Genomic DNA, 25,942 nt, shown 5'->3' with positions numbered 1-25,942 from the left:
TGTGTTCCTACCTTTCAGGATCCCCATGCAGAGGAATTTGAAGATAAAGAGTGGACATTTGTTATAGAAAACGTAAGTGACAAAATGGTGTTTTGATTTGGATTTCAGCTTGACCTTGGAGAGATTTTCTGCTTATTAGGATAGGAAAATTCTTTCTTGCCCTTTGCGCAGAGAGGAAAGAGAAGGCAATCTGCTTGTATCTCCTTGCACATCTAACACAAATATGGTTCTTTTTCAAACTGATTCGTTTGCATTTAAGACAATTGCTTTATTAGTCAACTGGCTTTTCATAGATGCTGAATCACTACGAAGTCTTTTTTTGCAACATCTAGAGTTAAACCATAATAGGTAACTGCAAAAGATAACAGTTTTGGTTTACTTTGATTGAAACATATGGCTTGCAATCAGATCACTGCATGCAGATATACTTAAAGCAAAACAATCACTACAAAATGCAGAAGCATTCCTTCTTCCCCCAACATTCTCTTCAAATAAAGTTTGAGAAAAGTTGGGAAATCCTTCTTAAGGTTGATAGCGACACACAGTGGCCAGAGAAGAAATAATTGTTTAGGGAAAACGGTTTGGAACAGTGTTTTTCAAAACTTGGCAACTTTAAAATATATGGATTTCAATTCCCAGAATTCCCAGAATTCCAGCCATCATGCTGGGCACATTGCAGTCCATGCATCTTAAAGTGGACTATATTATTAGCACGTGGAGTGAAAAGAGATATGGCCAGAGGTTGACTGTACGACAAATCATAAAGTGCCGATGTAAAATTTCCAAATCAATCTAAAGTGAAAGAACAAAATCAACAACAGGTAGCCCTTGACTTACAACAGTTCATTTAGTGACCGTTAAGGTTACCACGGCACTTGAAAAGTGTGAGTTATAACCATTTTTCACCATTACGACCTTTGATCGTGTGATCAAAATTCAGATGCTTGGCAACTGGTTCACACATGTGACCATTGCTGTGTCCCAAGGTCACGTGATCACCTTTTGTGGCCTTCTGACAAGCAAAGTCAATGGGGAAGCCAGATTCACTTAACAACTGGGTTGCTAACTTAACTGCAGTGTTTTGCTTAACAACTGTGAGAAGAAAGATCGTAAAATGGGGCAAAACTCACTTAACAAATGTCTCACTTAACAACAGAAATGTTGAGCTCAATTGTGGTCATAAGTCAAGAACTACCTGTAGATTCCAGTATTTGATCATGAGCATATACTTACATTTTACAAGGAAAACATCAGGAATTGCTTTTGAAGTTGTGAACCTCTTTGCTAGAATATCGCTTTATATGGAGAAAGAGAAAGACCAAATATTCAGTCTAGATTTTTAAAAAGTAATGTGTTTTACTGAGTGTAGAAAAGTCTTTGTTTATATCTACAAAGTCATACTATGGAATGTCTTTAGAATAAAGTTGTCCCAGAACATCTCATTGTCCTTGTGTACATAGCTCAGAAAGCCGCTGTCTGGACATGACGTAGCAAGACAGGAAAGAAGGGAAGGGAAGGGCAAGGAAAGACTGTATAATTTCTCTTTACAGGTTGTTCTCAGTTAAGAACCATTTGACCATTCAAAGTTACAATGGCACTGAACGAGGAGACCTGCAGGCAACCTGCAAAGTTGCGGTTGTCACAACATTGTGTGATTGCAATTCGGGCACTTGGCAACAGGCTTGCAATTGAGATCATTGCAGCATCCCATGGTCACTGGATTGCCATTTGCAACATTCACTGCTAGCTTCTGACAAGCAAAGTGAATTGGAAGTCAGCAAAAAGTCAAAAATGGCAATCCCAGGATCTTGCATCTAACAACCACCTAGAATTTGTCCAACAACTGCAACTTGAATTGTCAGAACTGCCATTATAGGTTGGCACAGTCATATGCAGTCATGCTTTCCCATCCCAGTTACGGGTTGTTAACCAAGGACTACCTGTTTCAACATATATGTTGAATATATTTTGAGGGTGACTAGATTGGAAGAAAATGAACATGGTTTTGAAACTGTAGGAAGAAATAACCTGTACTATATGAGATCCCTGGTTGCTCACTGTATATAAACAAACTAGTTATATAGCAAGGTTATTTGAAACTGGCACCATGTAGATACATACTACTCTGTAATGGCAAGGATTTTATAATAAATGTTTTCTTTTTGTATCATATGCATGTCTTTAAAGAAATCATCCATGGAATTTATTTATACTTAAAAAGTACCAGTTATTTGATTTTTGTACTCTCCCATTCTCCCATGACATTAACTTTTTTTAAAGCTTGTTTTCTCCTCTCCCCCAAAGAAAATACCTGCATTTAATACATTTAGAGTAGGGAACTTATAGTTCAGACATCTTCCCAACTAATTTCCCTGTCATATTTTTTTGTATGTTATTCTGTGATCTGGGAAAGGTTGCCTCAGTTGCCTATTCTATATGTAACTCAGAATTAAATATTGTTTTGTCAGCTATCACATTCTTGTTCTGATTTAAATTTAGTAGAAAATCAGAAAAGTTATACTTTTTTAAACATAAGATTTGCTTACTGTACAATAAATGTTTAGCAGTTTATTCTAGTTCCAAAAATCTTTGAATTTAGGTCTTTAGAGCAAATGTTGCATCGTATCTTTTTCGATTGGTGAATTTGGGATTTTTGAACTTTTTAGGAGGGGAATGTCAAAAAGTACTATTTTGAATGTTTCAGTGGCTGGACGTGATCTTTCACATATATCTTTTCTTCCTAAATTTTGTGGATGGACAGAAAATGCAAAGAATACCAACCTGGAGATATCTGTCCCATAATATTTTAACATAACTTTGAAAAATTGACGGATGTAATCTCAGAGCCACAGAAATATTATAATGTCTAGAATATAGTGTTCAATTGGGTCAGTCAACATACAAGAAAGTTGTTAAAGAATTAGAGAGAGTGTAGGGAAGAACAACAAAGTACAGAGAAGAGCAACCAGGATGATTAGGGGGCTGGAGGCTAAAACATACAATGAACAGTTGCAGGAACTGGGCTTGGCTAGTCTAGTGAAGAGAAGGTCCAGGGGAGACATGATAGCGGTCTTCCAATATTTGAAGGGCTGCCACAGGGAGGAAGGGGTCAAGCTATTTTCTAAAGCTCCTGTAGGAATAATGGATGGAAACTGAACAAGGAGAGATTTAACCTGGAAACAAGGAGAAACTTTCTGACAGTGAGAACAATCAACCAATGGAACAGCTTGCCCTCGGAAGCTGTGGGAGTGCCATCACCTGAGACCTTCAAGAAGAGATTGGACTGCCATTTGTCAGAAATGGTGTAGGGTCTCCCGCTTGGGCAGGGGGTTGGACTAGATGACCTACAAAGTCCCATCCAACTCTGATTATCTGTTATCTGTTGACAAGGATGGGGTAAAATCCTATGAAGAATGATGAAAAAGAACTATATATGCTTAGCCTAAGGAACAGAAAGCTAAGAGGAGACATGATAGTAGTCTTCCAGTTCTGGAAGGGCTATTACAGAAAGAGAGTAGGGTGGAAGCTTCACAGAGAAAAATCCAAATGCAAAATAAAGAATAATTTTCTGGCCATTTAAGTTGTTAAGCAATAGATCACAGCTTGCTTCCTGCAGCTGTGCGTGCTCCATCTTTAGAGCTTTTCAAAGAAACTTTAGACAAACATTTGTCTAGGATGGTCTGAGGATTATTTTCCTGGACAGGAGATTGAACTAGAAGACGTTCCAGGCCCCTTCTAGCCTTAAGATTGTATGAAAGGCAAGACTGCTGAAAAGGCAGAAAAATGGCCTTCATTATATAACTCTCCCCCCTGCACCCCCAAGCATAGCATCTATATTGAAATGAGTTTGATGACACATAATTCTCGCAATTATTTCTGATTCTTCATGGTAAAATACAATCTGCCTTCCAAATTGCTAGACCCAATTTGCTTAGGTATTTTTTCAGCCTTGCTTCCTGCTAGCTGCCTTCCAATCTCTTGTTTCCCAGAGAGGAAAGTGTATTGGGTGAGATAGCTGACCAGAGCTGGTATCAATGATAGTTTTTGCCAGCTGGAAAGAGGAAACTGCTAAATGGAGACTGAATTCTGGAAATAAACCTCTAATGCTACATTAGGAGTGTTTAAAACCAGCAGTGTATTTCAGCAATTCCTAGCATATGTTTATTCATAGAAAATCAGCAGTAAAATATACTCGCCAGAACATGCCAGAGACTTGAATCTCCATGAGGTCTTTTTCTCTTTCTAACATCAAATATCAAAACAGAGTTCTGGTAATTGTTTTACAGTGGGGTTCTAATCATACTCCAGATGTAAGCTGAGCTGTCTAATGTTCCTTTTAATAAAAAGTACGTTTAAAAAAAAAAAAGATGGTTCAATTTGCTATATTCTTTTGCATGTGTTATATGATGCTTCCTTTTGATAGTGAGCACATTTTTGTATTTAAAACGATGCTTGCTGGGATAGCATTGTGTTAGACAAATCTCATTTCACCATGGGCGCCTGGGGGGGGGACGATGGCCAGGCGTAGTCGCAACCACATACTGTCTGATTTTCAGCAAAGGGGACAGTACGAAACCCTGTAAAAAAAGGAAGAAAACAAAATGCCAATACATAGTCATTAAATGGGAGGGGGAGAGGATTTGACAGATGGTGGCTCCCTTATGAGAGGGTTTAAGATTTCATTTAAGATACTGCCTCTAAGGTAGTGTTTTGCATAACATTTGGATCCAAAGTGTTACAAACTGCACTAAAATATTTATGGGGAAGTAAAGCTGATACAAATAAAATGCTTGCTTTTGATGCCAATTTTCTACTGTATATATTATCATAGACTAAGAGCTGGTCTGCATCTCTGGAGCTGGTGTTGATAAGCATCATCACACTTGCATTGAGTGGTAGAAGTCTTTCCATTGTTGAGTTTGCTGCTTTTAAGGCTTGCTTATCGTGGTTATTACTTTGTTTGGATGTGGTTGAATAAGTAGAAGATGTATGGTATGGTGTGAGAAAAAGGTGTGGTGTGTCCCCCCAATCCTTAACAAGTAAATACAGCGGAGCCCCGGGTCACAACTGTAATCCATTCCCAGACTCCGGTCATGACCCAATTTGGTCTTGTCCAGAAGTACAACCAACTATGCATGCGTGCTGTAAAAAAAAATGGCGCCAAAGGGGAAATCGGCGCAGAAAGATAATGTTTCCACACCGATTTTGTTTGTCCCCCCCCCAATTCAAAAATTGAGTGGCTTTTTTGTTCACCACCCAATTTGGTCACAAACAGGAGCATTCGTGACCTGAGGTTCCACTGTACATTTTTTTAAAGTAATCTTTGACATTTCAAAGCCTTTCTTGAAGTTTTTCCCTTATTATGGGAAATCTTTCGTCTTATTTCTTCACAAGTTAAAGGGAAATTGAAACTCAGCTGATCTGTCATCACACACTTAATAATGATTAAACTTACATCTACTTCTCATTTAAATCAAAAGTGTCTCTTTCCTGACTTATTTTGGCATAATGATAAAGTGATGGCTTATACCTGAGCTCATGGCTTCTCTTCTCCCCCAGAATGGGTCAGAATTTTTTGCTTCTGTTTTCAGTTTAACGTGTATCTAAATATTAAACCGGTTAGTCTTAATTGTGATTTAACTGAGAAAACCTAAGTTCTAGATCATTATTTGGTGTTTGCTTATGGCCAACTCCTTGAAGCACATTGTGTCAGATTCACAATGGCCCCGACATAATTCGAAACTTTATGATTGGTTAAAAACAGTGATTGTCTGAAATAATTAGCCTGCTCTTATTAGCGTATTTGAAGCACATTCTCCAAAAATTATATTTGTTTTTGCAGAGTGGGGCAAAAGCTCCAGAACTCTCAGAAGGAGGGAGACTTACTTCTATAGGAAGCCTTTTTTTTAAAAAAAGACCAAAATAGAAAGAAGAAAAACCTAGGTTGTTGTATAAGTATTTGAATTTGTTTCTTAAGTATTTTCGGGAGTGGGGGAAGGGAATGGATGGGATCTTTTCTCTCTTAAGAAACAAAGATTCCCACCTTCCCTCCCTCCTTCCTCTTTCCTTTCTCCTTTCTTTCACTCCCCTTCCCTCCTTCCTTTCCTTCCCTCCTCTTTCCTTCCTGAAACAACCGATGAGTTCCTAAAAGTCCCACTTAAAAAAAATACTTTTTCAGCAATTCCTTCTAGGAATTTTCGATAATCAAATACCCGAAAAATCGAAGTATATTGTAATTCATATCTTAACCGCAGCCAGACTGGCATTTGCCCAGTGTTGGAAATTATCTTCCATTCCCACTGAACATATGGTTATTCAGAAAATTTTACAATGCGCCGAAACGGACAAACTAACCCAAGCACTAAAAAATAAAGAATCCTCATCCTATTACAACAATTGGAATCCTTTGTATAATTGGCTAAACCAAAGATAGATCACCTCTAGGAAAATTATGGCCGAGGGCCTCCGAAGCAGAGATAAAGAAAAGCACCGCCGATGATACTTTTGAAGAAGAAAGGATCTTACAGACAGTCACAAAATATGGTTTTATTTTAACTGTTTTCCCTACTCTATCCTTCCCCTCCCTTACTCTTCCCTTTCCCCTCTCTTAGGCTTTCCTCTCTCTCCCTCTTGGCCTATGCCAAGGCCTATTTGTCTTTTTGTTGTACATAATTTGTAGTTATGTTGTTCTTTTTAAGGTAAAACTAATAAAGTATTTTTCCAAAAAAAAAATACTTTTTGCCCCAAACTAAAAAGCTACATTTTGTCAATTACAGTATAGAAGAAGATCCACTGCAGGGGTGTGTGCGCGTGTCTAATCCAAGCTGTTCTAAACAGCAATAGCACTTAGACTTACATACTGCTTCACAGTGCAATCCCAGTTGTGCATTGAATAATAATATTAAATAATAAAACAAATAGTAAAGAATTAAATTAAACCAAAGTTTTTTGTGCTGGTCTTCTACCAGGATGGGTTTGCTTATTAATCACATTATTAAACTGGGCATTTGGTAAATACTCCTGAGTAATCTTTAGCATTGGTCATCTGAAAGGGACATCATCAGCATTGAGCTTGTAATTTGGGGGGGGGGGGGTATTATTGCAAATAACTTGTACAGCCAGTCATAAAGCAAAGACAGCAAAAACTTGAAACACAAAGATACAGATGATTCCCAATGTTATCCTAAAGATCATTAATCACAGAAATCATATCAGTGGAAGAAGCTGTTTAGGCTGTCAAATCCAATCCCATGCTTGTTGTTTAAAGTAGGAGATAACTGTAAGCTCCTTCCCTAATACTGCCAAGAAAGCTGCCTTAATGCAGTCATTGCTGTCAAATTCAACTTCAGGGTGTCTTTACTGTTTATTCCATCAATCCCACTAAATACGTTTTGGCAAAGCTGTTTAATACATGTTTCATAATAGTAAAGCTTCTCTTACAAGCATTTTGATTTTAGAGTATACAAACCAAAGTAAAGCTCTTGTATTAAATACTTGTAAAATAAAAATAGAGCTCTCTCTGAGTATTGTACATTTATGGCCCAAAGTTTACTTACTCATTTGTATAGAAGGGAAGAGAGAAACAATTTCATACCATGAATGATACTAGGAAATTCCTTGATTGCTGAACTAGAAACATGTATTGTTTTAATCAAATGATCCTTTTTTAATTTCCTTTGGTGCTTCCCCATTTCAATTTTATCTGCCTTTTTGCTATCAAACTGTGTTTCTCCTTGCTTATATTTATATTTCAGTTGTGACATTTTTAATCATTTTTTTCCTCTACTATACTTTTCTATCATTATACTTCCTTCATTTTTTTTTCTTCATAGGATTACTTTTAAGAAGCTTTAAGATACCGCAGAACATCCGTTACTAAAATTTCTTTAGGGACAATACCCTTAAATACTTCAACTTGACATTGTTTAGTTATATAGAATATAAATAGCAATAAAGCTAATCAATGCCTGCCAAATCAAACTAGACACGAACATTTTATCAAATATGTCATAAATGGAGCACCTAGACTGACGGTGTCTGGGCTCAAAAGCTCACCAGGGTCAAGATCAGTTCCTACTTGAATGGGAGACTTCCATGAAATATCAAAATATCAACTGGAAATATCACAGCTCAACTAGGAAGTGAGAAAAGCATCACAGAAAAATGAATAATAAAGCCGTTTTGTTCTAGATATTTTTTTGTCTAAAAAAAACAAGCAGGATGTCTCTAGGAAATCACCAGGAATGAAGCTTCAGTTGAAGGAGACTTTTATCTTGATTGTGTTTGTGTTTGCATTAATTCTCAGAACAATCCCTGTTGTCTCTGAAACAATGTGGAGTGAATTGTAGTGGACTTTCACCTTCTTTCTTCTAAATTAGGCATATGTTGCTTCTTTTGGTGGGTGGGGAGAGGATGGAATAGGGATAATCTCATTAAAATGCAAAGCTATCTTTTGGGGAATTTTTCCAGGTCTTAATGGGTTGAGACATTTTTGAGCAAAGGGAATTTTATTCAGATTGCCTTGAATTTTGAATTTTCCTCAGTTGTGTCACTTGATTTCTGCAGTTATTGGAAGCTAATTTTGAAATGTAATGAGTTCATGATGAATTTCTCTTGGAATGTACCATAACTGTTGTCAGACAAGGATTTTGATCTGCTTTAGGAGAGAGACATTCATACTTGCTTTGAGAAAAATCAGCCTTGCCTTCTAAGTCATGGCTAAGTGATTTCAAGATATTAGATGATATATCCTATGGTTATCCCATATGTCCCAGCTATAACTAAATTAATGTGTAGAGTCATTTGCGCCAGAATAACTATCATCATCATCACCACCACCTTCTCCTAAGGTTCATTTTGGATTGAGGCAGTGAATAAATATACATTAGATTCAAGATAATGAGTTAAGAATAATAAATGGCAGGGCGAATGCAATGAATGCATTTTGAAGAAAATGAAAGAATTGCACATCCAGATTGTTGGTTGTATTATTTTATATTGTTTGAAACAATATGGCTTTATTGTTTCAAAGTAGGACACAAAACTGGAGAACAACTGGTTTCAACCTGTAAATGGGAATTTAGAATTCCACTCTGATGGCAAGTTGGGATAGAATCTGTATAGCAGTGCCCAAGTTGACAATGGTAATCTGATGATTTTTGTAGGTTGACTGTTGTTTTTTTCCTGTGCCCAAGCTTTCTGACGACAGTAAAAATCTGCAGTTTTTAGAGCAAATCATCCAGGTCTTGCTGTTTTGAAGGAAGAGAGTTGATTTGCCTTGTTTCACAACATTCTTCTGATTGTCAAGGAGGCCATACTCAGGCCCCAGCCTTCTGGGAAACAGGCTGACCCTGTGGAGACATCCAGTTTTGTAGGGTGATGTGAAGGTGTTCTGGGGACCATATGAGAATAGGCAGGAGAGGGAGAGGAAACCAACCCCACCCCACCCCCTTATTCTTGGCAAGGTAATTCATGCCTTCGGCAACAAACCGTGCTTAACTGAAGCAATGGCTTAAAGAGTTAGTGAGAAAAGATTTACCTTTGCAAAAGCCAAGTCAACTTTTCTTTAGGAAGGCTTATTTTTGATCCTTTTCAGTAATACTGTATTCCAATTATTTCTGGAATAGGTGGTTAGATACTGTCTTATTCATCCTAATTTATGCCGTCCCTTTTATAGACATGATTCTACAGCAGTGGGATCAGGAACAAAGCTGTGAGCAAACCTACATTTCTTCTTGTGCCTCATTTCCTCATTCTGCTCACTTTCTGCCCCATTGGCATATGGGTAGAATCACTCTGGATTCCAACATAGTAAATCATGTTTTGTTTTGTTATAGTTTCTGGGGGGATAAATTTAAATTGGCTGCATTCACACAATATTCTAAGCCAGAACTAAAACAATAAAGAAATTGTTTTTACTACAAACTAAATATTAAAATTTTGAAAGGAGTTAAAATCCCCACACTCCTCCCTCACCCCCCCACCCTGGTCATAAACAAGCTCGTAATTATTTAGTATTGGAGAAACTAATGATGAGGGGAAAATAGTGGATTGTAGTATTTATCTACGATAACTGTTATAGTTTGTTCAATATATAACTGGCTTCCCCCAGTTTTAAAATACATGAACATGATAGTTATGATAACTTCACTAGCTTTACATAAATTATAGCCAGTGATTTTCTACTGGTAATTATATAAGATTATTATTGAGCGGACCATCAATAGAAAAACCAATTAGTGTATAAGAGAGACAGTGAATGAGAACGCAGTCCTGAGAAGCATGAAAATGTGAGAACAAGGGGATCAAAATAACCCCACTTCAATTCTTATGATATAATAGAGGCAAAGGTTTTCAGCATTCTGTTTTTTATAACCTGTAACAGTAGCTCTCCAGGAGTCTAGCCATGTTCTTTCCTGACCTGGCTTACCTTCCAAGGCTGGAATACCGTGGCAAAGAGATGCCATTTTAAGCTTGCTGGATTTTTAAAAGAAAAAAAATTCTGAGATTTCCCTTTTGTTACCAATTCTACTGAACTTACTGGAGTTTCTCAGAATCTCAGAATATCTAGAATTAATGAAATAATATAATTATTTGAGCATCTGATAAGCATCAGAGCTAAGACCAGGGGTGGGATATTACCAGTTCTGCCTGATTCTATAGAGCTGGTAGCTCTGAAGAGCAGCAGACACAGAACCGGTTCCGTGTTTGCTGCTGTTTGGCCAACCCGCCCGCCCAGGCTCTTACCTGACCTTTATTTCCTGCTTTTTCAACCTCAGCTGTTTTGCGCGGCACAGCTGAGGTTGAAAAAGCAGGAAAAAAGAAGCTTTTCGAATGCTGCGCATCTGCGTGCAGCACTTTTCAGCTGTCCGGGTGGCACAGCCTAAGGTTATTATACATGCAGCGTGTGTCGGGTGCGCGTGTGCACGTAGCGCACATGCACAAGCAAAACATAATCACCAAACCGGTAGTAACACCAGTTGAATCCTACCCCTGGCTAAGACATGTTTATAATCCTTCTATAGGTAGATATTCTGCCAACCTAGCAGTTCAAAAGCATGTAAAAATGCAAGTAGAAAAATAGGGATCACTTTGGTGGGAAGGTAATAGTGTTCCGTGCGCCTTCGGCGTTTAGTCATGCTGGCCACATAACCACAAAGACATCTTCGGACAGCGCTGGCTCTTCTTCAGCTTTGTAACAGAGATGAGCACCGCCCCCTAGAGCTGGAAACGACTCGCATGTAGGTGCGAGGGGAACCTTTACCTTTACCCTTTATAGGTAGATAGGTAGATAGGTGGATCGTTTCTTTGTTTACTGGCTCTCCAAAGTGTTTCTCATTTTAGCAATATATTTGAGTGGGGAAAGGGGAAAAAACTTATTTCCATAGGAGGCATTTCCTGGTCAATTTCTTTGGGCTCAGAAGATACAGAGCGTGGGACTGTTTAGTATATGGATAGGAGACTTCTAGGGAATAATAGAATGTTAGAGCAAGTTGGGAAACTTTTTTTAAAAAAAATCAGAAGAATCAATAGAAGAATAAATACAAATCACATCTGCATTGCTGCCAAGACCATGTCCATGAAGTTGAATTTTTTACCTCGATTATAATCCCTTTTATCTTTATTATAATATGGTATGAAGCCAACAAAAGTGAAAAGTTAGTTATTATAAATCATAAAAAGACATATTGGTAGATCCTAATCTACTTGCTGCACAGGATAATATCACCATTCATTTTGGTTCCTATTTCTGACTGAAAATATGCCTGTGATATTGCTAACATTCGCACATAATCATTTTTTTTTAAATAAAGAGGTCTAAATATGAAGGAAAGTGAATAGTAGAAGAGAAATGAGCTGTCTACTTTAATAATTGTTTTCTGATGTCATGACATCATATGTGTTCCTATCTGTAAGGGAGTGATCAAGAGATTTACTTGAGGCCATATGTACCCTTTCACATCCAACTGAAAAGAACAAAGGATAAAAGAAAGGTGAGGTTGTTTTGACTTCCTGGAATTTCATAATACTTCTGAATTCTGGAGGAAGTTAATGGGACTTAACAAATCATCTTTCCAAACATGAGGCTGCTTGGTACTCTGTAACCACTTGATGGCACCCTTTGATTTAGGACGTAACTCATTAGGAAGGAGGAAAAATACTGTGTGGTGTGACTGTAGTAGCTGTAATGGAATAACATGTAAGAACTAAAGGTATCTGGTTAATGTAGAGATGAAATGAATGGAACAGCAAGCCTAAGCTTTCCTGACCCTTCGTGAGAGAATAGATGAAAAAAAAAGGGGGGGAAAGAATAAGATATTGTGCCAAAGGGAGATGATGAAATCCGAGATCCACACACATAATCTCTGGCTCAGCCTCTGAAATGTTAATCCCTGGGTAGAATTATTTTGAACTGTAGATTGCAATTTATCATCAAAATAGCAGTGTGTCGAAAAATACTACTTGCATGGGTGAGGTTAAGAGCTAGCCAATTTTAATATAAAATAGTTTGCTATTTAACATTTAATAACAGCTCCTTAAACTTGGGGGGAAAAATTTTTTTCCTTGTTTTTCCTGATTTTGAGGCTGCCTTCTAACCAGATGTTTTGGGGTTTTGAAAAATTTCTCCTCAAAACTTCTAAGTACGTTATTTTTTCGGTTCATCTCTAGTAAATATGCATTACTTTGGGAAAACATTTTCACTTCAAGCTGAACAATGTTGTCCTCATATCCATGGCTGTAAAAAGGAACAAAAACTTTATAAAGTCTTAAGAATATGTTCTTGTATCATATTTTGGCTGTTTATAAATCATTGTGAGATTATTATTATTTTTTGCAAAAAATAGATATAGAAAATTAGACTAGATTTGACTTTGTCTAGACTGACTTTGCTTAAGGCAATTTATAATGCAGCAAAATCACTAAAACAGAGTTAATAATTTAAATGAAAGCTTTAAAAAACAGAATGCAGAAGTAAAACCTTCCATCTAAGAAATTTAAAACTGTTAATAGCTAAGTAGAATAAATGTTTTCGCTGCATTCCTGAAAGCCATCAAGAACTAGTGTTATTCAAAGAATTCTTATTGAGTATTTTTCTACATTTGTTATAGGTAGCTCTAGTGCTGCTTACCAGCATAAGCGCATATCCATTTTTTATTTGAATGTTTTGTAAATATTTCAAACAATATCAAATGTTTGCTAGGCAAAATTATATATTCTCAGATATACTGTGCATATTATGCATATGAATTATGTCATCCATTTTAATAGACAAAATTACATGTAGCATGGCAGTTCTATAATCTATCCATATTTCCATTTTTATTTAAAAACAAGCTCCATTTTTTTCTGTCACCACTTTTTCTCAAATTTGTTCCTTTCCTTGTGTGGGGTAGACAAGCAGATACCTGGGTATATCCTATGTGATGTTTAGATTGGGCCTGAAGTCAATTAATTTCAAGTGCAAGAGAAGAAAAGTAGGTTCTGCTAAAATATCTGTATCTGATTTACATTGTAACACTGAATTTCACATTTATGGTTTTTATTGTTTTAAACGTTTTATATTGTATTTTATGGAATGACTGTAAGCCACCTAGAGTCGCTTCAGTAAGATGGGCAGCATAGAAGTTTAATAAATAAACTAACTAACTAAATAATATCAAATGTATTGACATATGTTTTTGGGATTTCAGTGGGACAAGTTTTCTGATGGTCACAGTGTGATGAGATTTATTGGAGCAAATAGTTTAACTTTACCATTTGTGTAAACTTTCTTTTCACTGTGACATCTAAAACTCAGTGGAACTCTAGACACTTGAAGGGATTGTTGATGAAGAACAATACATGCCAGATAACCAAGCTTCTGCTTAACAGGGAAGGGGGTTTCCTATCAGCTTTTAATTCTGACAGGACTAATTAGCACTTAGCAGTTGTTTATCTGATCACTGCTAAATACTTGATGAATGCTGATGATTGGGGAGGGGAGAAGAGGCAAATAGATCTGCAGTTGCAAGACAGACTCCCAGATTTGGGGATTCAGAAAAGATAGTTCTATATAAAGGCTTTATTCTTGAAGGAAAGTATTGATTCTTATAGAAACATTTGATGGGCATTAACTTTTATATTTTTTTGACAAAATATTTTTAGATATTAGATGATGGATTTTAGATACATGGTAGCTTCCAAATTCACATCATGTATGTGTACTGTTTTTAATATAAATATAAATCCTGCAATATTGAATACTTGTTTATAGAATTAATATCAGTGCTTCAAATTATAGCAAGGAATAAACAGAAGTATGTTTTCCTTAATACGTAATTTTAAAATATCAAATTCAGATTTCTCTTTCATGCCATGGCTTTTTTCTTTTTGGGTATTATGTTGGTAAGTTAACATTCATAATGAAATGGTTGAAAGCTATCTTTTGTAGATGGGCCAGCCAGAAGTAAGTTGGTTAACATTCTAAATAGGTCTCCATTTTTATTTCATCCTGTGTATTGTGGATACAATTTCTAGTGTCTGCTGGAATCAGGTATTGGATTGGATACAGACAATTCAAATTCTATTTCTACAAGCCCACTCCTCTTTATGTGATTTCAGAAGCAAAATAAAAAATAATGTCTGGAATTTTTAATTTCTGCATAGCAGATTCCAAAATGTCTGGAAGTATGCCAATATCCAGTATAACTGGACTTATCCATTACTATGTTCTGCTGATATACAAAGCACAGTAGAACCTCTGGTCATGAATGCTTCTGACCACAACCAAATCGGGTTCTAACCAAAAAATTCACAATTTTTTTTTCACAGCCGATTTCCCCTTCCACGCCATTTTTTTTTTTTTTGGTAAGTGCCAAATTTCCTAAATTAGGTTTGGGTCACGACCAGATCGGGTTGCGACCAAAGTTGTGGAACAAATTATGGACGTGACCAAAGGTTCTACTGTACATCATTTCCTGGACAAGGATATCATCCTATGGTATATTGCACATGCGCTGGAACCCTCAGATTTAGGCTGCTGTAACACAGCAGTATGGATCTGTCCTTTCACTTGGTCTAAAAGTTGCAACTGGTATATAAGATAGCTGGCAAATTGCTGAATGGGGAATCTGAGGTCAAATATACTGTAACTGAAGCCATGGCAGTGACTGCCAGCTGCTGAGCCAAATTTGAGATGTTAGTTTGACAGAAGGCTTTCCACAACTTGGGAGTAAAATCCTTTGCATTGCCATTGTAGAGCACATTGATCCCTTAAGATCATCAAGAAAGTCCTCCTACCTATTTTGAGAGTTGCAGAAAGCCTTTGTGATTAGCGGGGTATAGAAGGCAAAGTTCCTGGTTAGTGAGCCAAACTTTCTTAAGTGATCTTCCCCCTGAAATTTAAGGCACCCATCAATACATCTTTTAAGTATCAGTAGAGCTACTTTGGACCCAGATTTTTCCTGTATGAATGTTATTTCTTCATCTGATTGCTTTCCTCGCGCGCCCCCATCTTAGAAATTATTATTTTAGACTGTTTTGATTTACTCTATGTATTTTATATTACAGCCTCAATGTGATTTATAGTAATTGAAAGCAATATTTAAATAAAGTTTCCTCTGGGACAAATATGACCTCATGGACCCTTTGGGTATAGCCTTCTAACCAATAATTGATTGATTCTGTACCATGAAGTCATTGTAAGCTCTTAGCAATCACAGATTTTCTCCATGATAATCTGACCCTAGTCTGGTCTGTCAGGCTTTCTAAAAGTACACCCACATCACTGTAACTTGAGTCCATCCATCTTGATGCTGGTCATCCTCTTCTACACATTTTTTCCATCTTTCCAAGCTTTCCTTCTCCAGACTTCTCAAAATCTAAAGTAGTATAATTTGAGCCTGGTCATTTATGCCTTAAGGGAAGATTCGTTTTTGATTTGATTGATGATCCGTTTGTTGGTTTTCTTGGTTGTCCATGGTATTCTCAGGAATCTTCTCCAACTTCTACATTAAAAAATGTCAATATTTTTCTTACACTGCTCCTTTAAAGTCCAATTTTTGTTCTCATAGTTGTCACAGGGAATACCACTGCTTCTACAATTCTGCTCTTTCTACAAATAATAAGGAAGTGGTTTTTTGCCTTCAAGACATTGGCAAAGTTCTTAGAGGCTACAGCCCTACTATTTCCCTGAGGTCCCCTTTCAAGTAATAACCAAATCTGATCTTGCTTAACTTCTTTGTCCAGACAATGTCAGCCAAATGTTGCCACCTGCCTAACAATGACAGTCATTATAATATTTTATACAAGAACAGTAAGCATTATTTTTAAGCTGTGTTATGTATGACCTGGGTAGAAGAATAAATATCATGCATACTTCAGAACCAGACACAAAATTTAAAAATCTGTCTCTGTATTTTTTATACACATAGCAAATTGGGCTACGGAGCAAAAATCGTGTTTGTATATTAGAATATTAGTCTTTAAAGTCAGAAGGAGAAATGTTCCCAATTGCTAAGTTGGTAAAAAGAAATAAAAGTCACATAAAATAAGGGGTTAAAATACATTAATTGAATGTGCTTTTCTCACTTCAAAGCATGCTTCAGAGGCTAATTAATAGATGCTTAAACATTTACACAACATTTGGTTAAAATAGAATAGGTAGAAAATTATATTTTCCCCATGATCAAACTTTTGATTTGAGTGGTAAGAAAATGTAATGACATTCTTCAACTTACTGCACCAAAAACAATAATCATGGACCTTACGATTCTATGTTTTAGAAATAGGGGAAACAATTCAACTGTATTTTGAAGTTAATTGTAAAAAAAATTGTCCCAATTTTATCAGTTAATTGCAGGTGGTTTTTCTGACAATGGTTTCCTTATTGGCTGCTGAGGAGAGGGTTGTTTACCTGTACCAACAGATTCTGGCTTTGAAATTCCTTCTCCCGAAAGGTTTTCTTGGTGCTGAACGTCACGTAATTTTCATGCTCTGGTGTTTTAGTGCTGTTATTTACAGTTCTAAAATCTGTTGCTATGATTTTAGTAATTATTGAATTGCATTTTGTTAATTTGGAATGGTGTAGCTTACTCTGGGTCATTTTAAGGTGAACTGCACCCCATCACAATCTGAGAATAAATAATAAATAATAAATAAAATGGGATGTTGCACACTCTCCCACAATTTCTCTATTTACTGAGTGACTGTAAACACACTAATCCAGCATTCGTTCTCTGGCACGTATATGGCCCTTTTGGACTGCAGATTTGTTTATTATTGTGTGTTTATTTGATTGACATACTGTACATGCCAAGAGGCCTTCCCTGTTTTTATTGTAAGTTGTCTTCCAGCAACCCAAACTAGCCCCAATAAATTAACTGTGACAGACACTTTAGAGAGCTCTGTTAAGGTTTCATAACAAGGAGGTAGACACTAGATAAAAAAAATTCTGAAATAGAATCGTTTGCAATCTTCTGAAACAGATGGTTGAGTTTTTGAGTTTTTGTATATGCATTTAATTTTATAAAAATTAGTCTAATTGCTGCATAAGCCGGATTATATTTCAGTTAGACCTGATTTACAATTACTACATCCAAGGCATTATTATTATTATTAGAGATCTGCATAGTTTTGAGCTATGCCTATTGTGGTAATTAATTAAAATGCTGCAGATGGTCTGCCTGAGCCAATTTGAGGACAAGAGCATGGATTTCCAGTTATGTGAGCTAGAGAATGACAATTTCTTAACATGCTAGTTGCATTGAAAGCAGTTAAGTCTTTGGTAGCTAGAATCAATTTGGAACTTATTTTTACTCACTTTGAGGATTCCAAAATTTGAATCTTTTTCTTTAGGCATATTTCTACAATTGATTTGCTATTAGTTTCACTGGTGACATGAGGAACCAGGAATAATAAATGCTCATTTATTTAGTCCAAGACATATATAAACTAGAGAGGAAGAGAGAATATGCCATTGGTTTCCTTGCTTTATCTTGAGAACAGCTTGAGGACTTCAGCGGAAGTCAGCTATAGTTGGAGCACCGATTTGGGGTTTTTTAGTCATTGTGTTTTGTTACATACTGTGATTCTTCTGTTCCAGTCTTTGAGAGCTGGTATCAATCAAGTGCTCTGTGTTTGGTTAGTTATTGTATGGAAAGCATCTTAGACAGAAAGTAATAATTAAGGAAATGTTCTACTCTATTTTCCATGTTTTCATTCCATATTTTAAAATATATATTCTCCAGTAGAAACCTACAAATTCTGGTTATTATTTGTTCCGTTTATTCATTTATTCCAATATGTATATTACTTTTAATTGCAGATATCTTTGTACATACTAGAAATTACACTACAGGCTAAGAATCACCTAAATTTGCTTCTTAGCATATACTTCTCTATGCCTCAATTATATCTGTATATCAGATTGTTTATCCATAGCAGTACACATGTGCATATATAACATAGATCTTAAGCTGGCAGGCTAACTAAAATGTTAAAGATTTATTTCCTGCCTTCCTTGAAGAGGACTGCAGTGCAGCATCTTTTGTTCATTAAATCAGAGTTCCCCAACTTCCAGACTGCAGCCCATTACCGGGCCGTGACCTGTTCAGAACTGGGCCACGAAAGTGTGCACCGAGCTCCACTTGCCATGTGCATTGGGCAAGCATGTGCACACAGCTCCATTTGTGTGAGCAGTGGCTGTGAGTACCCGCTGCTTGCGCAAATGGAGCTGCACATGCATGCCACCCCCACGGAACCATCCCCTCTCCCCCCCACTGCCAGTCCTCAAAGCCGGAGAGATTGGAGACCACTGCATTAGATGTGTTGCCCCATCCTTTATTGTCATCATTAGGCAAGCTGACCAGTGATCATGAGAACTGAACATACAGAGTGGTAGGGGTGCTGTAAAATGTAAGATCCTTAATGTGAGATTCAGGTTGCTACTTTTTCTGCATGCAGAAATCCGTTGAATCTGCTATCCTCGATATCATCTTGGTGCAGTACAGCTATGTAACATTTCTTTAACTTTCAGATCTTCTCATCAAAGTGTTTTAGATGTACACAACATCATAATTAAAGCCTTTGTTATTTTTCTTGTAGAATATAATTTTATGAATAGGGTGTGGGGTTGTATTTGAGGAATTATGAATTATGAGGTGAAAAGGTTGGCTTGGTAATTTGTGAAGTACTCTCTGTGCAAGGATTTTTTAATTATTATTTTCTCTTAAGGAGAGTAGCCTCAGGCAAGGATAATAGCTACATACTAGTTGCTCCAGTCTCTCTTCTCATTCGTTTCACAGGAAGTTTCTACAACTATCTTTGGCTTTGTTCTATACAAAAAAAAGTCATCTCTTTCTCTCACCACTTCATCTCAGCAATAAGCAGCCAGTAGAAGCTGAGGCTAAAATTGGCATTCTGCATTTCCTAGGATCATCTACAATTTCATGAAGATCTTACGCTGAATAATTGCACAAGTTCTAATCAGGTTGGCTTTTAAAGTAATGAGCCTGCATAGGCCTGAAGGGTTTGGAGGATGATTGCATTCAGTCAATATCACAGTTACAGTTTTGTTGGTCACAACCTGTTCTTTTCTATCTTGTGAAGCACCCATCTGTGTGGGCTTGGTGGCTCTACAGCAGATGCATGCCTGACATCCTGACATGTTTGAGGGTTCCTTGGCAGCTAGGAAGGTTGGGAGTGTCTGGGCAAGTAATTGTTTTGTTTATTTTGGAGATAGGAATAATGGGAGGTGTCAAGAGGCAACAGTTCTATAGTCTCCCTGAGGAGACATGTGTCATATTTGAACCGTAACTGTCCTCCACCCTCTCTCCCACCAGCTAGTTTTAATCTAGTATTAAGGTGAAATGGCATTTTGCAAAAGAATGGAAGGAGGGAAGAAAGTGACGAGAGTACCCAGAGCTGAAGCATAGGATTTCTCATTCCCACCTTGCTGCAGGAGGATGGACATGATAATGCATAGCTGAGCTGATGCATCACTTTATTTGTAATTATCCCTAGCTCATTGTGATCTGAGTTGGATCAAGTCAAAGCATAGCTATATCGTGCTATCTAGTAAAGTGAGTGGGCAGGGCAGAGCAGGGGATGAAATCCAGATTTCCAGCCTGCTTCTGTTCCTTCTTCCCAGTTAAGAGAGGACCTTTGGATTCACCCTCAGTATAGCTGCTAAGTAACACCATATAAAGGGACACAGATCCTACTAGATTTGCTTCACAAACTAAGCCTTTTCTCTGCTTTTTGAAGTTTAAGAAAGCATACAAACACCAACTGATATTAAAAATTAATACCAAGGATTCCTCACTGAGAGGTTGATGTTGCTAAGCAAACCCAGGTGCTTAAAAGCTTGCGTGCACTTTTGCAAAAACAAGAAATAAAGTAAAAGTATGTTGCTTTACATTTGGCATCAATGTGTTCTGCGTCCGTTAAAAACCTTTCAGTGAGGGATCCTTGGTGCTCTTTGATTTTGATTGTTTTCTTGCAGACATTTCATTACCCAAACTAGGTAACATCATCAGTGCCAATCCTGATGATTTTTACCTAGTTTGGCTAATGAAATATCTGAAAGAAAACAACCAAGCTGAGAGAGCACCAAGGTCCCCTCATTTCAACCCTGTGCTACAAATTCTCTACAAATATTGAAACCTCAAATGATTTTGCACAGTACACATAAAACAAAAAAGAAAAGAAAAGAATATAATAAATAACTGAATGCAACAGTACCAAAACCAAAAATAACTCTAAAAAAACAAACTTAAAAATGCCAAATTACAATGATTGAGTTGGGCACCATACTTTTAAGTGTCCATCATATTCAGATAGCAAAAACTCTCAGTGCACCATTGTTGATTACTTTATATTATCTAAAGTTGCAAAATAATGAATGACAATTTCATGTAAGTATTTACTAAATATGGTGACTACATCTGTCTTAAATATTTGACTATAAGAAATCATTTTCTCTTCATTTTAGGAAACATAGCATTTGTCGTCTGAATTTATTGCCTATTAATGGCAGATGTGGTTACAAGTAACAAACTTTTAAATGATTGAATAAACAAGCTTGGTACAATGGAATAAGATCAAAAAAATTATTAGGCTACAAAAATATTTTAGGCAAAATTGCGACTTTGCTTGACTTATTGATGAAAACATGAAAAAGCCTTAACTAAATCCATAAAACTCCTCCCTCAAAATCCAGTTTGAATTTAATTGTACCTTTTGCATTTAGAATATTGTACATTTTTGTATTTAGAATATTGTTCATAAAAGATGGACTCTTACATTTATAAAACTCACCCTAAATTTATAAAATTGACCCCACCAGCAATTTTTATCATAGGTAACAAAACTAGTTACTTGGCCTGTCTTCCGATACTCCTATTAAAGCAAATATACAAAGCCTCTCTCACATATAATCTCTCAAAGGATGTGTAAGGGTTAGAGTGAATATATACTATTCATACTCCCCCAAATTCATTTCTTCTTTTGATACATTTGGAATATATTATATGGTACACTATTTATATACCTGCACAAATTTGAGGAGCTTTGAATTAACATTCCACTGGCTGTTACTGATATCAGGAAAAGTGGAAATCAGCCTGTAGTGAGTATCTCCTGTCGTATATTACAGGATGATATATCAGCTATGGGCATTCCCGCCATAGTTGGCAATGGGTTTGACAAGGGCTCTCCGCCCAACCTATTTTATGAGAGATGAAATGAAGCTGAATGATTTATATGAGATCACCAGAGCCTTCTTGATCCCAATAGTTCAACAATGGGAATTGAACTGATAAGAGCAAAGAAAACGGAAGTCGTTTTGGTGAAAGATTATATAGAGTAGTCCATTCTGGCATTGAAAATAAATTCTGCTCCCTAACAGCAAGAGCGTATTCCCAACACTGGACCTCCGCAAGGAAAGCCTTTTGTCTGGCCAGCTCACTAATCCTAGAAGTCTTGCAAATACAGTATAAACAAGTACAAAGACACCGTGTCCATATGCAGCATCAGCAACCTAGCCTATTGCAGATAATTAACAGAAACATGGTCAGATTGTAGCTGTATCCTGAAGTGTAGCTCTCTATATTGCTCCATATTCTTGAGCACAATTCTGCCTGTGGTTTAGTAAAAGGCAAAACAGAAATATATAGTGCAAATTGTGCAAAGTATACTTACTTCAGGTATATTTTGCACAATTTTCACATGCACTGGAGTATATAGATTATCCCCATTCCAGGGAAATGTTATGTGTAATGCTAAATAATTATTTGTTTTAAATAATAGACAAAGGGGATGATGGTTCTTTGCCTTTGAGAAGTGGAACAAAGCTAAACATCAAGACAGTGTTATGAAATCCATAAGTGTTATGCTATAGATGTGAACTATAGATTTTTTTAAGATGCTGCAGTAACTGAATATATTACAGAGTTGCCTTGATATTCATCATTGACCATCTTCCCTCTTGAAGAATTTATATTCATTAATGGCATCTTATTATAATACCTTTATGTTAGGAATGATATTTCAAAATGCTGAATGGGAAGAAACATCATTTGGTCTTCTTTTAAAGCCAGAAAAACTAATTCAATGTAATATTATTTCAATTTTCAAATTTTCAGTCAATTTCAACATAAAAAGACAAATACATTAACTCTTTTATCAAGTTTTAGTTTTAGCCAGCATACCGCATGAAGTACTTCCTTCTCATGAACTTTATACAGAACATGTCTTAGCCAAAATAAATAAAAGAAGGAATGCTTTGTTAATCATCCATAACTAATTTGTGTGCACAGTGGAAAGAAAATTCAATCAGTTTGGGATGGAACTTTTTAACTAGAAACTGCAAATTAAAATGAAACAAAGCCAGACAAATAAAATACTGTCTTTTTTATGTTTCTAGAATTGTGTTATACTGCAGCAAAAAGTGGATATTTTTTTTTGATATTATCGTTTTACAGCATGGATTCAAGAATAATATTTTCCTCCAAATACTGTAAACAGCTGTTGACTAGCTCTACAATTAATGAAGCAGATGAAAAAGACTTAATTTATACAATGTATTTCAAGCTATCCCTTTTTATGCTTATAATATGTTTGAAAGCAGAGTTGTGTTGAGGAAAAAAGGATTTTTAAATTATTGTTTTCTCATATATTGCTATTGTATTGTGAGGGAAAAAATAATTGCTGTACTTCTGATGAAAAAAAACTCCACCTTAATAGTTCAAAAATAAATGTTTATTTGCTAGAAGAGCTATGTTCTAATTGTAATCCATGGGATGCTTTTTCTGATATAAATAATTTTAGAAAGGTTTAGAAGTATAGGCATATGTAATATGTTTGTGTCTTTGTGCTTTGGAATCTGATTTTTGCTAAGGTGGTAAATAAGTGCATTTATAATAGACTCTTTTCACTTAAATGTATAAGGCACAACTATGAAGATGTGTTACATGCAGAAACATGCATTTATCAAGCTTAATCCCCACAAGATTCCAGATTTTGTAGTTATTTATTCCTCCTGTGATGATAACTGTATTATATATCCAATTCAAATTTTACACTTGGTGTTAACTGCGTGCTCTGTATTGCACAAACTTTCAAAAGCCATGGGTGGTGTCATTAACATGATATTGTGTAAGACCCAACTAGTTTAGATTTCTTTCACTCAGCAACTGTTTGTGTAACTCCTCAGTCAGAGATGTTGCAATTCCAGAAACTTGTGCTTTTACGTATGGACATTTACCACTGAATTTCTCACTGAATATTCACATAAAATATGTCATAAGGTTGATTTTTCAGAACTCTGGTCGTATTATACTATAATATTGGAAAGTTACAGAGCCAACCATGAACAGTATTCCTGATAGAACAGAATAGAATAGAATTCTTTATTGGCCAAGTGTGATTGGACACACAAGGAATTTGTCTTGGTGGAACTGCTCTCAGTATACATAAAAGAAAAGATACATTCATCAAAAGTCAAGAATCATAAGGTACGACACTTAATGACAATCATAGGGTACAATAAGCAATCAAATCATACTAGGAAACAGTCAATATAAATCGTAAGGATACAAGCGACAAAGTTACAGTCATACAGTCACAAGTGGGAGGGGATGGGTGATAAGGAGTGATGACACGATTAATAGTAATAGTAATAGTTGGCAGACTTTGTAAATAGTTGGACAGTGTTGAGGGAATTATTTGTTTAGCAGAGTGATGGTGTTCGGGGAAAAACTGTTCTTGTGTCTAGTTGTTCTGGTGTGCAGTGCTCTATAGCATTGTTTTGAGGGAAGGAGTTGAAACAGTTTATGTCCAGGATGTGAGGGGTCTGTAAATATTTTCACAGCCCTCTTTTTGACTCGTGCAGTGTACAGGTCCTTGATTGAAGGCAGGTTGGCAGTAATTGTTTTTTCTGCAGTCCTAATTACCCTCTGATAGTGTCTGTCCTATTGGGTTGCAGAACCAAACCAGACAGTTATAGAGGTGCAGATGATAGACTCAGTAATTCCTTTGTAGAACTGGATCAGCAGCTCCTTGGGCAGTATGAGCTTTCTGAGTTGGCACAGAAAGAACATTCTTTGTTGTGCTTCTTTGATGATGTTTTTGATGTTAGGTGTCCATTATAGGTCATGTGATATAATAGAACCTAGAAATTTGAAGGTCTCTACTGTTGATACTGATGTTGTCCAGTATTTTGTTTTCCAAATCAGATATGTATAATAATTCCAGTATTGGAGGAAATAATACAATTGTCACTACCATCACCACCATGCTTAATTCTGAATATCTTTACGAAACTCTCTTTTCCATTTTTAGGATGTTTGATTACTATCTTTGGATTTATTCTGCATTTCAAGCGGTTGCATGGAATCAGTCATGCAGAAAGGGTTACTCTCAGAGTGCTTCTTATGAAAGTGATAGCAAAAGAATTGCCCTGTATTGTATATTGACAAGTAATGTATTTATGCAGTACCAACACAAATTACAGTGCAATATAGACAAATGAGTTATACTAAAAATAGTACAACCATCAATTAGCTACAGATTTACCATCATTTAAGGAATATTGTTCTTTCAGCCTCAGTTCCTTGGGGATCTTGATTTTGGATGAATAGCCTATCAAGAACCTGACAAAGGGAGGAAGCAGAGTGAAATCTTGGGGGAACTGCAGAATAGAAATGAGTTCTGCCTTCTGTGATGATACCATTTGTAAAATCCATATCAACTAAAGTTTGACCACCGTCACTGTCCAGCTTTGGTATCTTTCTCATTCTTCAGATGGAGGAGGGAGGAAGGCTAGTTTTGAGAGAAGAATGGACAGAGAAAAAGAAAACCTAAAACTCTTGGGAAAACTGGGTTGAAGAGAATGGAAGTAGAGATGGAAGTGCTACCCATCACCTGCTACTAGGTATTAATGGAGAGATAGCCCTCTCCTAGTTCTACCAAATGAAAGGGAGAATAGAGAGTCCCAGGCATTTTTTTGGGGGGGGTGTCAGAGTAAGGATGTATTAGGAATAAACTGTAGTTATGTATGAAACATAAATGTGTATTTACACTTCTAAAATACCAAAGATGTAGGTGGAATGATTCAAATGTTTTGATAATATCTTGATCTGGCCTTGGGATTGTAATTAGAAACAAGTACAGAATTGCTCTTGACACTTCAGATATATTCAGGTGTTAAAAAAACTTTCATCAAAAAAAGGATAGAAGGCAAATCAGCCAACATTTGGTTATTTGATTTTGCAGATGTACTAATATCTCCTGTAGCATTTGGACCAGCTGGTTGCCCCCTGTTCCTTTTTCACATCATCATCACTTCCTGTACCATTTAAAACAGCGTCTGACTTAGTTCTTGGGCAAGTAAAATGCTCCTATTGTGCTGAAAGGAAAATCTGGGGTGGCACTCACCATTCTGGATTGGGGCCATAAGTGTTCT

The 25,942-nt window shown here is 36.5% G+C and overlaps 1 protein-coding gene across 4 annotated transcripts in view; it reads left to right on the top strand.

Annotated features, from left to right (window-relative positions):
• The window catches only part of EHBP1 (EH domain binding protein 1), a 252,941-nt gene that overhangs the window by 52,216 nt on the left and 174,783 nt on the right, over nucleotides 1-25,942 (top strand). For all 4 annotated transcript variants that reach the window (XM_026668426.2, XM_026668424.2, XM_026668427.2 and 1 more), the window contains exon 5: nucleotides 19-72. In XM_026668426.2, the coding sequence (XP_026524211.1) occupies nucleotides 19-72 (54 nt within the window). The remainder of the gene's footprint in view (nucleotides 1-18; nucleotides 73-25,942) is intronic.

Source organism: Notechis scutatus, chromosome 1 (genome assembly GCF_049901735.1).
Source record: "Notechis scutatus isolate UNSWTSFEM ecotype Mainland chromosome 1, rNotScu1.2, whole genome shotgun sequence".
NCBI classification, from domain to species: domain Eukaryota; kingdom Metazoa; phylum Chordata; class Lepidosauria; order Squamata; family Elapidae; genus Notechis; species Notechis scutatus.
This window is presented reverse-complemented; position numbering and strand designations above follow the sequence as displayed.